Source organism: Saccopteryx bilineata, chromosome 1 (genome assembly GCF_036850765.1).
Source record: "Saccopteryx bilineata isolate mSacBil1 chromosome 1, mSacBil1_pri_phased_curated, whole genome shotgun sequence".
Taxonomy (NCBI): Eukaryota; Metazoa; Chordata; class Mammalia; order Chiroptera; family Emballonuridae; genus Saccopteryx; species Saccopteryx bilineata.
The window spans coordinates 216,457,316-216,471,691 of NC_089490.1; the positions used below are offsets into that span (position 1 = coordinate 216,457,316).

At 45.7% G+C, this 14,376-nt stretch overlaps 2 protein-coding genes and 1 pseudogene across 3 annotated transcripts in view; 2 read left to right on the forward strand and 1 right to left on the reverse strand.

The window, feature by feature from the left end:
* Positions 1-9,950, forward strand: part of GPR137B (G protein-coupled receptor 137B) — a 74,357-nt gene extending 64,407 nt beyond the window's left edge. Inside the window, exon 8 of the mRNA XM_066235778.1 lies at positions 9,794-9,950. Within this exon, the coding sequence (XP_066091875.1) occupies positions 9,794-9,920 (127 nt within the window). The 3' untranslated portion in view covers positions 9,921-9,950. The remainder of the gene's footprint in view (positions 1-9,793) is intronic.
* On the reverse strand, positions 6,718-7,557 carry LOC136320304 (transcription factor BTF3-like; annotated as a pseudogene).
* A 342-nt stretch (positions 9,951-10,292) lies between the features above and the next one.
* LOC136308437 (conserved oligomeric Golgi complex subunit 2) overlaps positions 10,293-14,376 on the forward strand; it is a 46,882-nt gene continuing 42,798 nt past the window's right edge. For both annotated transcript variants that reach the window (XM_066235789.1, XM_066235803.1), the window contains exon 1: positions 10,293-10,486. In XM_066235789.1, the coding sequence (XP_066091886.1) occupies positions 10,415-10,486 (72 nt within the window). In that variant the 5' untranslated portion in view covers positions 10,293-10,414. The remainder of the gene's footprint in view (positions 10,487-14,376) is intronic.

Sequence of the window (14,376 nt, forward strand, 5' to 3'; positions counted from 1 at the left end):
TTCCTAGGGAAGTTTCTTGTTTATGTTAACCTACAGAGTTATGACATCAAACCACTTTTTATATAAAACCACACACACACACTAACTCGGTCCTGCATGAAAAGCAAAGTCTGCCTATCTTATCTGTAAACACTAGATTAATTCCTGTCCAGATGTCATAGCCTTATTCATTTTCCTTAATTGCTCTTAATATTATATCCTAACTTATTTCTATATATCTTCCATATTTTTCTATATTTCTATATCAGGGGTCCCCAAACTTTTTACACAGGGGCCCAGTTTACTGTCCCTCAGACCGTTGGAGGGCCGGACTATAAAAAAAAACTATGAACAAATCCCTATGCACACTGCACATACCTTATTTTAAAGTAAAAAAACATAACGAGAACAAATACAATATTTAAAATAAAGAACAAGTAAATTTAAATCAACAAACTGACCAGTATTTCAGTGGGAACTATGGGCCTGCTTTTGGCTAATGAGATGGTAATGTCCAGTTCCATGTTTGTCACTGCTAGCCGTAACAAGTGATATGACGCACTTCCAGAGCCGTGAGGCATGCATCCCGCATCACCGGAAGTAGTACTGTACGTGAGTGATGGTACGCTTTGCGGCGCCGCCACATACAGTGCTCTCCCTACTGACCACCAATGAAAGAGGTGCCCCTTCCAGAAGTGCGGTGGGGTCCGGATAAATGGCCTCGGGGCCGCATGCGACCCGTGGGCCGTAGTTTGGGGACCCCTGTTCTATATATTTAATTACTATAACATTATATTACTGTAACACTGAGATTTCAAATGGGCAGCTGCTCTGAGCATGCCAGGCTGGAGCTGGCCTAGCAGAGCCCCTGGTGTTCAGTCCCCAGAGGTAGATTTAATGGCGGGCACATGCCCTGGGCTCCGACTTCTGAAAGGCCCCGCAAAACCCCACTTTTTTTTGTATTTTTCTGAAGTTCCAAATGAGGAGGCAGAGAGACAGACTCCCACATGCGCTCAACCAACCGGGATCCACCCAGCAAGCCCACTAAAGTGTGATGCTCTGCCCATCTGGGCCATTGTTCCATTGCAACCAGAGCCATTCTAGCGCCTGAGGCAGAGGCCATGGACTCATCCTTAGCGCCTGGCCCAACTTTGCTCCAGTGGAGCCTTGGCTGTGGAAGGGGAAGAGAGAAATAGAGAGAAAGGAGAGGGGGAAGGGTAGAGAAGCAGATGGGCACTTCTCCTGTGATTCCACCCAGGCCAGGAATCAACCCCAGGACATCCACACACCGGCCGATGCTCTACCACTGAGCCAACCGGCCAAGAAGCCACAAAACCCAACTTTACATTTTTTTCTAATGACACCAAGTTTGGTTTCATATGTGCAATTTTAACATTAATAGTACATAATATTTTCTATTTATTTGAAAATATGGTTAAACATGTATTTTTATTTTTATTTATTTATTTTTACAGAGACAGAGAGTCAGAGAGAGGGATAGACAGGGACAGACAGACAGGAACGGAGAGAGATGAGAAGCATCAATCATTAGTTTTTCGTTGCGTGTTGTGACACCTTACTTGTTCATTGATTGCTTTCTTATATGTGCCTTGACCGCGAGCCTTCAGCAGACCAAGTAACCCCTTGTTCGAGCCAGTGACCTTGGGTCCAAGCTGGTGAGCTTTTGCTCAAACCAGATGAACCCGCACTCAAGCTGGCAACCTTGGGGTCTCGAACCTGGGTCCTCTGCATCCCAGTCCGATACTCTATCCACTGCACCACCGCCTGGTCAGGCTCTCCCTCTCTCTCTTTTTTTTAAGGGGCTCAATATTTTCATCTGTGCCTGGGACCTCAAAAGACCTTAATTTGCCTCTGTCAGTCTCCTAGAGGGAACAAGAAAGAAAAGTCTGCCCTCTGTGATCCAAGTAGGATCTAGGAGCCAAGAGAAGATGCAGAGTGCTTTAGAGGGGGACACTGAGTGTCCCAGTAAAGCCTGAGCTCTACACAGATGGGGGTCCAGATTTGACTTCCCTGCACTGTGGGACACTCCTGCTTATCAGTTTACCTGCTGGGCTCCTGTCATGAGTCATTGCCAGCGGCTATCAACACAAACTAGGAGGCTTCTTGACACTGAAAGAAGCAGCTGGGTTCCCCAGGGAGCCTGCAGTCTGGGTCTCAGAGCAGAACAGGGGACATAGGATTTCCTGCTCCCTGGGAAGTGTCAGCCAGCAACCTTCTTTCCCCTAGGGCTCACCTGCTTTCTCATTCCCAGCCTGACTGTCCCCACAAGGATGCTAACTGGTCAATAACATAATTTTTACTGAAATTAAATTGTTCAATATGAGGTCCCAACCTCTCTATTTCCTGAAGTTCATTTTCATGTACCTGGTCCTGTAAGACCTCCTGCCTCCGAAGAGGACCCTTGGGTGCAGATTCTATTTGGGTCCTGCAGGGACACCTGTGCTGATTGTGGCAGGACTCAGGCTGAACGCAATGAGGACTGAGGACAACCCTGTGGGGTGTGTGTGTGTGTGTGTGTGTGTGTGTGTAGAGGCAGGACTGAGAAAATGCTGTTGTCATGTAGAAAGACACTCCTTCCTCTATGGATTTGCTCAACAAATATGCATTGAGCACCTGTGCTTGTCACTTGGGATATTTCGGTGACTGAGGTGATTGAGGCCTCTCCCCTCGAAGCATCCACAAAGAAAAGGAAGAGACAAGGCACCAGTAGAATTTCAATTATGATATTGTCATAAAGAAAAACAAAGTAAGATAGGAGATAGAGTGATGAGGAGGTGCTAGGTCATACAAGGTGGTCAGCAGAGTCTCCTTTGAGGATCAGAATTTTCAGTAGACATGAAGGAGGGGCCACATTATGAGTGGGAGGAAGAGTATTCCTGGGAAAGACATGGCAAATGCAAAGGCCCTGAGGTCGAAGTGGGGACGGCCTGTCCAGGACCAGCAGAAAGGCCCGTGTGGAGGGGAAGAAAGAGAAAGAACGGAGATGTGATGGGAGAAGTAGGTGTGGACCAGACTCTAGTGGGCCTTGTCAACCATGGCGAGGACTGTGGCTTTTCTTAAATGTGATGGGAGTCACGGGTGGGTTTAGAACAGGGTAATGAAGTGGTCTAATGTAGACACTGCAAAGACCACTCTGACTGCTGTGGGCCCACAGTGAGGGGCTGGCTGTCACCAGTGGAATTTCTCAGCAGTTATTAAGGAAATGGTTGGTCCTCGGAGTGGAGGAGTGTCCCAGTAGAGCCCAAGTTCTATGTAGATCAGGCGTCCCTGATTCGATTTCCCAGTGCAGTGGGACACTCCTGCTTATCAGCAGGGCTGGCAGCCTCTTCGAGACTATTCTTGAGGCAGCTATGAGGATGCTACTGATCAGTGCCGACACTAACTGCCACTGGAGGAAAAGCATGAGACCGACACACAAAGTTAGTTGCAAGAATCACACAGGCAATTTATTACAAACAAATCCTTTGGTGTGCCTGGGTACAGCTTACAGGTGCCCCGTGGGCGTGCTCCTCTCCGCGGTCTTTGGTCAGAGCTCAGAATGGTGTGGAGACAGTGCATGTTCACGTTGGAGTCTGGGCGACTACCACAGCAGGGGGCCTGTCAGCTTTAGTACCCTTTCTGGCCAACACCTTCTAACAGGTGTCAATCTACAGGATTATCACCTCAAACCACCTTTTTGGGAGTTCCTTGCAGGGAATCCCCTCTATGTCAATCTACTGAAATGTTACATCAAACCACTTTTTAAGATGTTATAACTTCACACACATACTAACTGGGCCCTGCTCGAAAGTTAGTCTGTTTATCACAGCTGCACACACTATATTAATTCCTATCCAGATGACATAACTTTATTTCCTTAATTTTAATATATCTTAATTACTTTTATATATCTTCCATATTTTTTTATATTTCTATATATTTAATTACTATAACAGGGAGGGGGTACATCAAGACAAGAAAGAGCACAGGCTTTTGGACTGTGTCCCAGGCCTACCTCCCTCAGCAGCCCAGGACAGAAGGGGACACTGTCAGCAGCTTGTGGCCCTCAGGCCTGGGTGAAATCACCCACCCTGGGGACAGCACACTTGTCCTCAGAGGCCACAGCAGGAAGACTGTTGTTGCTTCTCCCCTGACAGAGACCCTCAAGGTCAGGGAAGGTGGCCACACAGGAAGTTTCCTGAACCTTGGTTAGAGGAAAGAGGCACACGCACTGGGGCTCCCGATGTTCCCACTGAGCCTCAGTTTACCCACAAAGACAGCTAATGCCTCTCCTGCAGTGACCACCCCCACTGCCCACCCAGGAAACTAGAACCTTAGTGTCCGTCTCTGATTCTTGCTGAGACCGAGGCTGACTTGTGGTTACGCAGAGTCAGATGGCTTGGCATTTTCCAAACACGAGGCAAACAGACTCAGACTCACCTAGAAATCTAAGGATAATTAGAGACTCCCAGCTCCCGGTTCTACTGAGTGCATTTTCAGGGTCGGGTCTGGACACAGGCACTTTCAAAAGCTTTCCAGAGCTACCAGTGTACAGGAAATACAAGGGACAGAGGGACATGTGAAGTGACAATATGGGAGGCAGTCAGCAAGTTCCAAAACACAACTAAAGGACAAAGGAGGTGATTGTTTTCACAGTTAATGTGCAGGGAAGAACTTCTCAGGATGGCAGAGCCTACACACTGTGCTCCCCACCCCCTTCTCCGCCAGCACCACATCAGAGTTACAGCTGACACAGAGCAGGCCCCCAGGACAGCCTGACAGCTAGCTAACACCAGTCCCACAGAAGTAAGGGTTTCAGGAGCCGCAGTGATACTGGTGTGCGGGTTGGACATTCGGAAGGGGCAGGTCTTACACTCACAATGTGGCAGATAAGAACTTGCGGTGAGAGAAGTCTGGGGTGCACTGGGCCCCTCTCCAGGAGCCAGGAGTTCTAGTTCCATGTGATGCTCCTCTGCCCAGGGTCCCAGTGCCAGGAAAGAAAATCCCAGTAACCTCTCTTGGTGACCAGCGGCAGGGAAGGTGGCTGAGTTAAAGGGAGGGCTGCTTGCTGGAGCCCCAGGTTCTCCTTAAGGGGCCGGTGCACGGATCTACCCACTGACAGACTGCCCTGCTCTGAACTCCTGTGCTGGAGCAGGAGATTGCACAGCGCCTGGGACACAGGAATAACTAACTGCACTGTCTGCCTCCAAGGCAAGGGCTGGAGGGGCAGCTTCTCCCAGACAGAAGTGTGGTTGAAGCCATTGTGTTTTCATTGACCCTTCTCTCAACCAGCTTGTAAACCTATCGATTCCTTTCCGTGTAGATAGTTTAAATGTTTGAATCAAAGACTAGTTACCATCAAAACACATATAGATAAAGAAATGATGGTGTTAATATATGATGGAATATTACCCGGCCATAAAAAAGAATTATATCTTGCCATTTATGACATGTTGGATGGGTTTGGAGGGTATTATGCTAAGTGACATAAGTCAGAGAGAGAGAGAGAGAAATACTATATAATTCACTTATATGTGGAATTTAAAAGACAAAAAAAAAACAAAACAAAAACAAACTCATAGATACAGAGAAGTAATGGATGGTTTCTAGACGAAAGGGGGATTGGGAAGATAGGTTCAAAAGTGAAGGAATTAAAAATTAAGAAAATGCCAGTTATAAAATTAGTAAAAAATATGTAAAGTGCATCACATGGATTATACTAAATAATACTGTTATAACTATGTATCATGTCAGATGAATGTTAGTCTGATAGGAAGATTACTTTGTTAGATACATAAATGTCTAATCACTGGATTTTACACCTGAAACTAATAAAACATTGTATGTCAATTGTAATTGAAAAATAAAGAGTTATTTTTAAAATATTGCAAGGAAGAGGAAGAGCACCCCACTGATTAACAGATATAAACACAAAATGTAGTGTGGGTGGGGGTGCTCTCTATAATTCAAATCAATTATTTAAAAATCAGACAGGGAAATTTGAACATGATAGGTAATTTATGATATTAAATAAGTATTGTCGACTTTACAAGGTACCATAATAGTATGGTAGTACTGTAAAGTGATTTATCTGCATTTATTTTTATTTTATTGGACATATTAATTTTGAGTATACAGCATATTGATTTGATATTTGTATATATTGTGAAATGATGATCACAATAACTCTAGTCAATGTCTGTGACCACACACAGTTACCATATTTTTTTTTTTCTGACAGAGACAGAGAGACAGAGAAAGGGCCAGACAAGACAGGAAAGGAGAGATGAGAAACATCAATTCTTCATTGTGGCATCTTCATTGTTCAATGATTGCTTTCTCATATGTGCCTTGATTGGGGGGGGGGGTCTCCAGCAGAGCGAGTGACCCCTTGTTCAAGCAAGCGACCTTGGGCTCAAGCCAGCGACCTTTAGCAACCATGGGATCATGTCTATGATCCCACACTCAAGCCAGTGACCCTGCGCTCAAGCTGAAAACCTCAGGATTTTGAACCTGGGTCCTTTGCGTCCCAGTCCAACACTCTATCCACTGCGCCACCACCTAGCAAGACATGATGAAAACTTTTTTTATATTAACCTTTGTTTCAAACTTTATTCCCAGGCTTCTTCAGCTTAATTAGCTGCAAAGAATGATTTAAGTATAAGCAAAAACTGAAAAGAGCTGCAGTGCCCAAGGGGCTTAAAAATATTAAGATTTTTATCTAGATTTTATCAGATCCATAAACAAAATTTGAAAAAGCAGTCATAATATAAAATAGCAGCTCCCAGTAACTTCTTCAAGTTTATCTGCTTCAGACGTTGGCTCAATTCAGTTTGCTTCATTCTTGGAAGCCTCATCAAAATTCTCCACAAGATCTGGAACTTCATCATCATCTTCTCCAGTAGCAAGTGGTGCTTTTCCATCTACAGATTGTTTGGGCAGAGCTTCAGCCAGTCTCCTTAAACTAGTCATACTGTCTGCACCAAGCTGGTTTAAGATGCTGGGTAGCATTTCTGTCAGCTGCTTTGTCTCAGCATGGCTTGTTCTGACCTGTGGTGGCACAGTGGATAAAGAGTCGACCTGGAAATGCTGAGGTCGCTGGTTTGAAACCCTGGGTTGCCTGGTCAAGGCACATATGGGAGTTGATGCTTCCAGCTCCTCCCCACCTTCTCTGTCTCTCTCTCCTCTCTCTCTCTGTCTCTCTCTCCCTTTCTGTCTCTCTCTCCCTTTCTCTCTCTTCTCTAAAATGAATAAATAAAATTAAAAAAAAAAAAAAAAAAAGAGGTCCCACCCAAAGCATGGCTTGTAATGTTGAAAGTGTTCGCTGCCAGAGATGCCTGAACTTTAGGGTGTTAAAGTGGATCACTGTTCCTTGGTTTGTGAACATATTTACTTCTTTAATATCAGAGATATTGTTTACCCCCAACTTCTTTAAGGAGAACTGAAGATTTTTATCATCTGCTATAGTTGTTCTGTGAACCACCTTCTACTATGAGTAGTTCCTTTCCCACCAATAAGCACTTGTGCCTGCAGTTTGGTGAGTTTCTCTTGGTTCATGATAGTTTCTTTCATCTTATTGGAGAGGAAATGAGGTGTGCGGGGGACTAGGGTTGGCGCTAAGGGGGTCTTGGGCAGACCAGCTGACAATAAACTCACACGCAGGGATGCAAGATGGCAGCTAGAGGGAGGCAAGAAGTGATGCAAGGGACACGATGCGAACTTTTAAGATTTACTCTCTTACTAATTCTAGTCACCTTGTTGTACATTACATCGCCATTTTATAACTGGATGTTTTACCTGTTAACCCCTCACTCATTTCGCCCACCCCCACCTTCTGGCAACCACCAATCAGTTCTCTGTATCTATGAGCTCATTTTTGGTTTTTCATTTTTAAAGTCCATATATAACTGATATCATGCGGTATTTGTCTTTTTCTTTCTGATTTATATCTCTTAGCACAATGACCCCAAGATTTATTCTTGTCATCACAATTGGCAAGATTTCCTTCTTTTTATGGCTGAATAATATTCCATTGTGTAATGACATCTTCCTTATCCATTTGTTTACTGATAAATACCTAGGTTGCTTACATATCTTGGCTATTGTAAATAATGCTGCAATGAACATATTAGGGTGCATATATCTTTTCAAATTATTTTTTTGTTCTCTTTGGATAAATACTCACAAATGGAATTGCTGGGTCATGTGAAGGACATGGACTTGAAGTTTGTGCACCTGGGTTTACACTTGTCAGTCATTAACAGTGTGATTTTATGCTAAAAGCCAGACCTCTTAGACCTAATATGCTTATTATAATTGCTGAGTTTGTTAGGTGTGATGATGGCATTGCAATTGTGTAAGAAAAATGTCTTTTTATTTCCTTATTAGTAGTATTTATTTTGAGAGAGAGACACACACACACAGACAAGGACAGACAGGAAGGGAGATGAGAAACATCAACTCATAGTTGCAGTACTTCAGTTGTTCATTCATTGCTTTCTCTTACATACCTTGTCTGGGGGTTCCAGCTGAGCCAATGACCCCTTGCTCAAGCCAGCGACCTTGGGCTCAAGCCAGCAACCCTGGGCTTTAGGCCAGCAACCATGGAGTCATGTCTATGATCCCATGCTCAAGCCAGCAACCTCAGGGTTTCAAAACTGAGTCCTCAGTGTCCCAGGTTGACGCTCCATCCATTGCGCCACTGCCTGGTCAGGCGTCTTTCCTTATTATTATTAGACATGTAAACCAAGGCTTTTGGGGAGCAGGAAATGATGTGATGTTTGGGATTTACTTTGAAATATATTCTAGCCAGAAAAGGAGGTGGCAGTGTTTAGTGTTGTGATAGGAGGGGGCCAGGTGACACAGGTACAGCAAAATGCTGATGATGGTTGAAGCAGAGTGATGAGTCCATGAGCAGGGGGATGGGGGGGTGTTACCCTTGTGTTTTCCAAACTTTCACATGTTGGGAATTTTTCATAGTAACAGTGAATAAACAAAAAACAAACAGCGAGGCTTTAATTTCCCATGTCCAAACAAACATATCACGGACATAGGATGAACTCTTCATGATCGCACCTCCCGCACTTCATTTCGATTCTCGGGGTAGATCCCAGTTCTCATCCCTCATCCTCTCTACACACTGGCAGGGAGTATTCTCTTTAACAAGGCTTGCCAGGCCCAGCACTAGGGAGAATATTGTTTCGGATTCTATACTCACATTTTTAAAGGGACCAGTTTCCTCTTTGGAGTAACTTGAATACAGGTGTCTGATTTTAAAGTATTGCCTTCCTGTTTCTTGCTCCTTTGGGGAGCTGTTAATGCATTTTTCCAAGGGGAAAACAGCAATGGCAGAACAGCCTAACCCCATCTAGAAAAGCATGAAGGAAAAACGTGCAGAGTGAAGGGTTTGAAGTGAGGTTTGTGTTTGAGCTATCAGTTTAAAGGAGAGAAAAAGAGGTGAGTTATCACCACTTATGATATTCACTGCTCACGGGAGGAACTGTGGGAGAAAGAGCAAGGAAAGAGAAAGAGAAAGAGAAAGAGAACCAGGGAATAACATTTGTATGAGTGCAGGGAGAAAGTCTGAGATATTGGGGGTCGGGGGTGATGGCACCAATCCTGGCCACAAACACAAGAATGTGCCCATTTCTAGCTTGGATTACAAACAAATGCATACGCATACCTCCTTGTCTTCTGTGTTTTGTCTAAGCAGGTAGTGAGGGGCTCCATTAAGACCCTGGAAGACCCAAAGCTGTGCTCAGAGGCTACCCACCCAGGAAGTGAGCCCAAAGTTGACCACCTTCCTTCCTTACAGCTCAGGAACTGAGGCCATGATGCGAAGCTCCCCCGCGGGCGCCCAGGCTGAGGGCGGAGTCCCCCGCAAGCCTCAGCGCCCTGGAAGCGGCCCCGGGGTAGCGCGTAGGGACGGACGGGAGGAATGAGCTCGCCACGTGCCCAAGCCCGCAAGACCGACCTGAGAACCAGAGGGCCCACATCCGGTCATGACAGTTCCTGCGGCGGAGCAATCTCGGGAGAAGACCCTGGAAGAGACTGCAGGCAGGTTTCTCCCACAGTAAACGGTTCGGTGGAGAGGGCGCCCCGCTGGCCCCTGGGCGGGTCCGCCAGACTCTGCGGGGTCTCCCTGAGAGCTGGGCCATCCAGCAGGAGCGTGCGGGCTGCAGTGCCGCCCTCCGCCGCATGGGGGCAGCGCCGCCTGCCGGCGCGACGGCGGCTGTCCCCGCGCCCCTCTTGGCGGCGCAAGCGGGGGTCACCCGCGGCGCCCTCGCTCATTGGCCACGGCGCGCGCTGCCATGTTGGCGGAAGCGGTCCCTCCTGTGCCGTGGAAATTGGTCGTGCCTGCGGCCGCCCGGTCGGTGGGCGAGGCTCCCGCTTCTTCCCCTCGCTCGTGTGTCGGCGCTGAGAGGCGGCCAGCAGGATGGAGAGAAGGAGAATGAACCTGCCCAAGGGGCCAGACACGCTGTGCTTCGACAAGGACGAGTTCATGAAGGTGCGCGCCGGACGCCGCTCTCCGGAGCCGGGCCCTGGGCCGCCGCTGTCCTCTGCCCTCCAGGGCCTCTCCTCGGCCGGGACCTCGCTGCCCTGCGCAGGGAGTCTGTCGGCCTCGGGTTTGGCAGGTGCAGCCTGGAGAAAGCACTTCTGCGGAATCGTGCTGGTCGAGTCAAAGGCCGGAAAGTTTCGAGCTCAGTGTTAGACGCCCCTGTTGTTTCGACCCTGTCCGTGCAGCGTGGTCACATTGCCCGTCTCCTGACCGGACCAGGGCCTGGTGACCAGTGTCTGGCACCTGGAGCTCAGGGATTAGGTACTGAACAAACCTCTGAACCCATGTTCCTAGCATCGGGTCAGAAAAAGAGGCACATAGTCCAGAGTTTTTGCCCAACGTTCATAGAAAACTTCTGCAGTGGGGTGATTAAACAGTTGGAATATTTTTTACCGATTTTTCTGTAGTACAACACGCCATCCTCCTTTTCCAGAGTTGCCCCCCTTCTCAGGATAAGGTGAGCAGGGAGCTGGTGTGCAGGTAATTATAGGACATAAACTTCTAGAATAGAAATATAAATGGAAAACATTTGACGATAAGGCTGGTCAGGTGCAGCCTTGACTGTGTCCAAGATTTGAAGCAGAGCCTGGAGGATGTCTGCCTAGCTACCTGGTGTATGCCTCCGGTCTGTACTTAAACCATAAAAATATGTATGTTTAATTTCTAAGGGTTGGGATTTTTGATACTATTTAGTAGCTGGTTTCAATGTTAAAATTAAAAGCTTGGCTCTACTGTAGACACCTAAAATTTTGAACATGGGAATTTAAATGTCTTGTTCTGTTTTTTTGATGAATTTCAGTCATCATGTTTTTTCCTTTTTCTAGCTTGTCTCTTCTTGATATTTGCATTCTAATCACATCCCCAAAACTCTGGTTTTTAAAAAGTGTTTATACCTGGATTCTCTCCACTGTGGCCATATTGTTTTTAATACGCAGGCTTTCTAGGCCCAGGAATGTGCAGTGATGCTCCTGCCAAACCACTGTAGGAACAGTGCAGGTGAAGTGGGAAGTCTGAAGGCCTACAGGGTGAACTCACTGATACAGAAACGCTTTGTTCCACTCTCTGGCTAGTTGTTGTCCTGAGGTGCGGTAGAAAGAGAGACCTAGGGATTCGTGATGGTGAGAGGTGTGCTGAGAAAAAGAAAGCACTCACAGAGATCAGGGCCCTTGTTTTGACTTCAAGGATATTTGCATACAGAAAACACTTCATTTTGTCCTTCTCTTGACTTCTTCAGTCTTCCTTTGGGCACAATACTAGTATCTTTTCTGATTCATATCTTTCTCACCCTGAGCTGACAGGATGCCTTTGGTAAAAGCAGATTCAGAAAGTAGAAATCTCAGAATAAAAGTTCTAAAATAGAACTTAGAGGTGGGGAGAGGAAGGATGCGGGAAGTGGCTGGAATGCCATCAACTTCATATTCTCGCATGGTTCTTAAACCTCTGAACATGCCATGCCATACTGATTATGGCGCTAATAAAGGTGCCCACTTCCTATGTAGAAAAAAAATAAATAGGGCAGCTGTTCTGTGTAAAATGTTGACTTTCTAGGTGGGGCTTGGAGATAAAGGCTAATGGCAACTTGTGTTTCCTTCTAAGAGATGTTTTACAAGTTATATAAAGTTCCATGGCAGAAAGGAGGGTGGAGAGCTTGCTGTTGGGATGATATTTCTTCATTTTTGTCTCATTCAACACATTTTGCAATTGAACAGGTTTTAAGCCTGTGGGAAAGTTAGGGAATACCAGATTTGCATTAGGAGAGTTGAAATTACTTGAAGTCCAGTGGTTGGACTGGAAACTGTCATTAATCTGACAAACATGATGAGGACCTGGTAGGGCAATGATAGCAATTACTTATTTAATAAATAGGCATTCATTGATCATCTACTATGTGTCAGCCAACAATCTAGACATGACGGTACAAGGATAGATATGATATGGTTTTGGCTCTTGAACATGGTATTAGGAAAAACGTGGGTGCCAGAAATTGCACCTAGAACAAAGTGGTTGGAGTATGGAAGAATGGCCAGGGATGAGACTAGAAAGATAGATAGGTTGGTTGCAGTTGTCTGGGCCTTGTCACTACACTGAGGGGTTTGTGCTTGATGTAGTATTCATTGTGGAGATATAGTCAGGTTTAAAGTGGGAAATTATATGATATCTGTTGCATTGGAGCTGACAGGTGGCAGGAGGCTACTTAAAAAGTTATGTCAGTGGTTCTTATGAGATCTAATGAGAAATACAGGGAGGGGGACAGGTTTGTGAAAGATGTGGGCAATCAAAAGGCAGGAGTGACAGATAGAAGAATCACTTGGAGCAGAAATTGTGGTGACTTCACATTGTTAGCTTTGTCAACTCTAAAACAGTACAGAAGTCCTTAAAGGTTGACAGCAAACTAAGAGATGAAATAGGACATAAGATATTCGTAGTAGGAAAGAGAAAATGGCTTGCTAAGGTGAACTAGACCCGTTTACCTAGATGAGCTGTTGAAGTCTCAGTGTATGACTTTATCTCTTGTTTTATAGGAAAAATAGAGGCCATCAAGTGGGAATGCCTTCATCTGGCTGATAACTATGTCATTCTCGTATTTATACCCATTCTTTCTCCTTTTCACCTAGTGTGTAGGAGGCTTGCCTTCCTCTTCAGGCTAACTCTTCCACCCAGGCTTGGAGCCCCTGCCTTCTCAGGAGTCTGATACTGTCCTTCTCTGTGCTACTTCCCATTGGTTTTCCAACACACTCCTGTTTCAGTCTCTTCTACTTGATCCTCCTGCCTCTTAGTTACTACCCTGTCACTATTTTCAGTGTCACAGCCAAATGCTCAAGAGTTCTCTTTACTTTCTCACCTTTCACTTTTAAACTCATTCCATTCTGTCTTCTGGCCTCATCATTCCACTAAACAGTTCTCACTACAGTCAACTAGATGTAAGTCAATAGAACAGACCTTTTTCTGTGTCCTTACTTAACCACTCAGCAGACTGAAGGCTCTCTTCATTGCTTTCTGGTTTTCTTCTTACCCCTCCCATCTCTCCCTGTTGTGTATAATCATCCTCCTCCTCATAACCTTTAAATGGCTGGTTATGGGCTCAGTCACATGTCTCTTCTTTCCCTAGATGATACTTGCAGCTGCAGTGACCACCTATAGACAGGTGTCACAGATTCATATCTCTGTCCCTAAAAGTCTCCAGAGTCCCATATATTGAACTTCTCCTTGACATCTCTTCTTGGATATCTCTTTGTCACTCACGTTCCAAACTTACGTTCACAGTGGAATCTGTGAGCACTTTCTTCCCTTCTCCCCTCCAAAACCCACTCTCTGGTATTACCCATTTCCATAACTGCTTTACATCTGTCCAGTTGTGAGTCAGGAAACTGGGAATCGAGTCCTCTCTCCATCACCTTTCCCAGGTCCAATTTGTTATCAAGTCCTGCAGATTTCACTTCCTGAATATGTTGTGAGTCCATCTCCTTCTTCCCATCTCTGCTTCTCCTGCCTTCCAGGTTATCTCACGCCATCTATTGTCATGGCTTCTAAACTAGTCTTCTTGCCTCTTCTTGCCCTTTTCTAGACCAAAGTCTACCTTGGGGCAGCATGCTCTTCTCAGAATGCCCATCTGATGTGTGCGACTCAGTCCGCCTGGTCATGAGAAGACACTTCCCAAAACATTTGAAAGTGTTCATAGCAGTGCCTGTCATCACTGGATAGTTTTTGTTGGTGGACGGTTTGTTTCTGTGCTGAGCCAAAACCTGGCTCCATTGACCTTCTGTTCATCAGCTTCTTTCCTGAGCCTCAATCTCTTAGTGGCTGGTGGGTACCCTGGGCAGGTATTGTCATAGACAGAT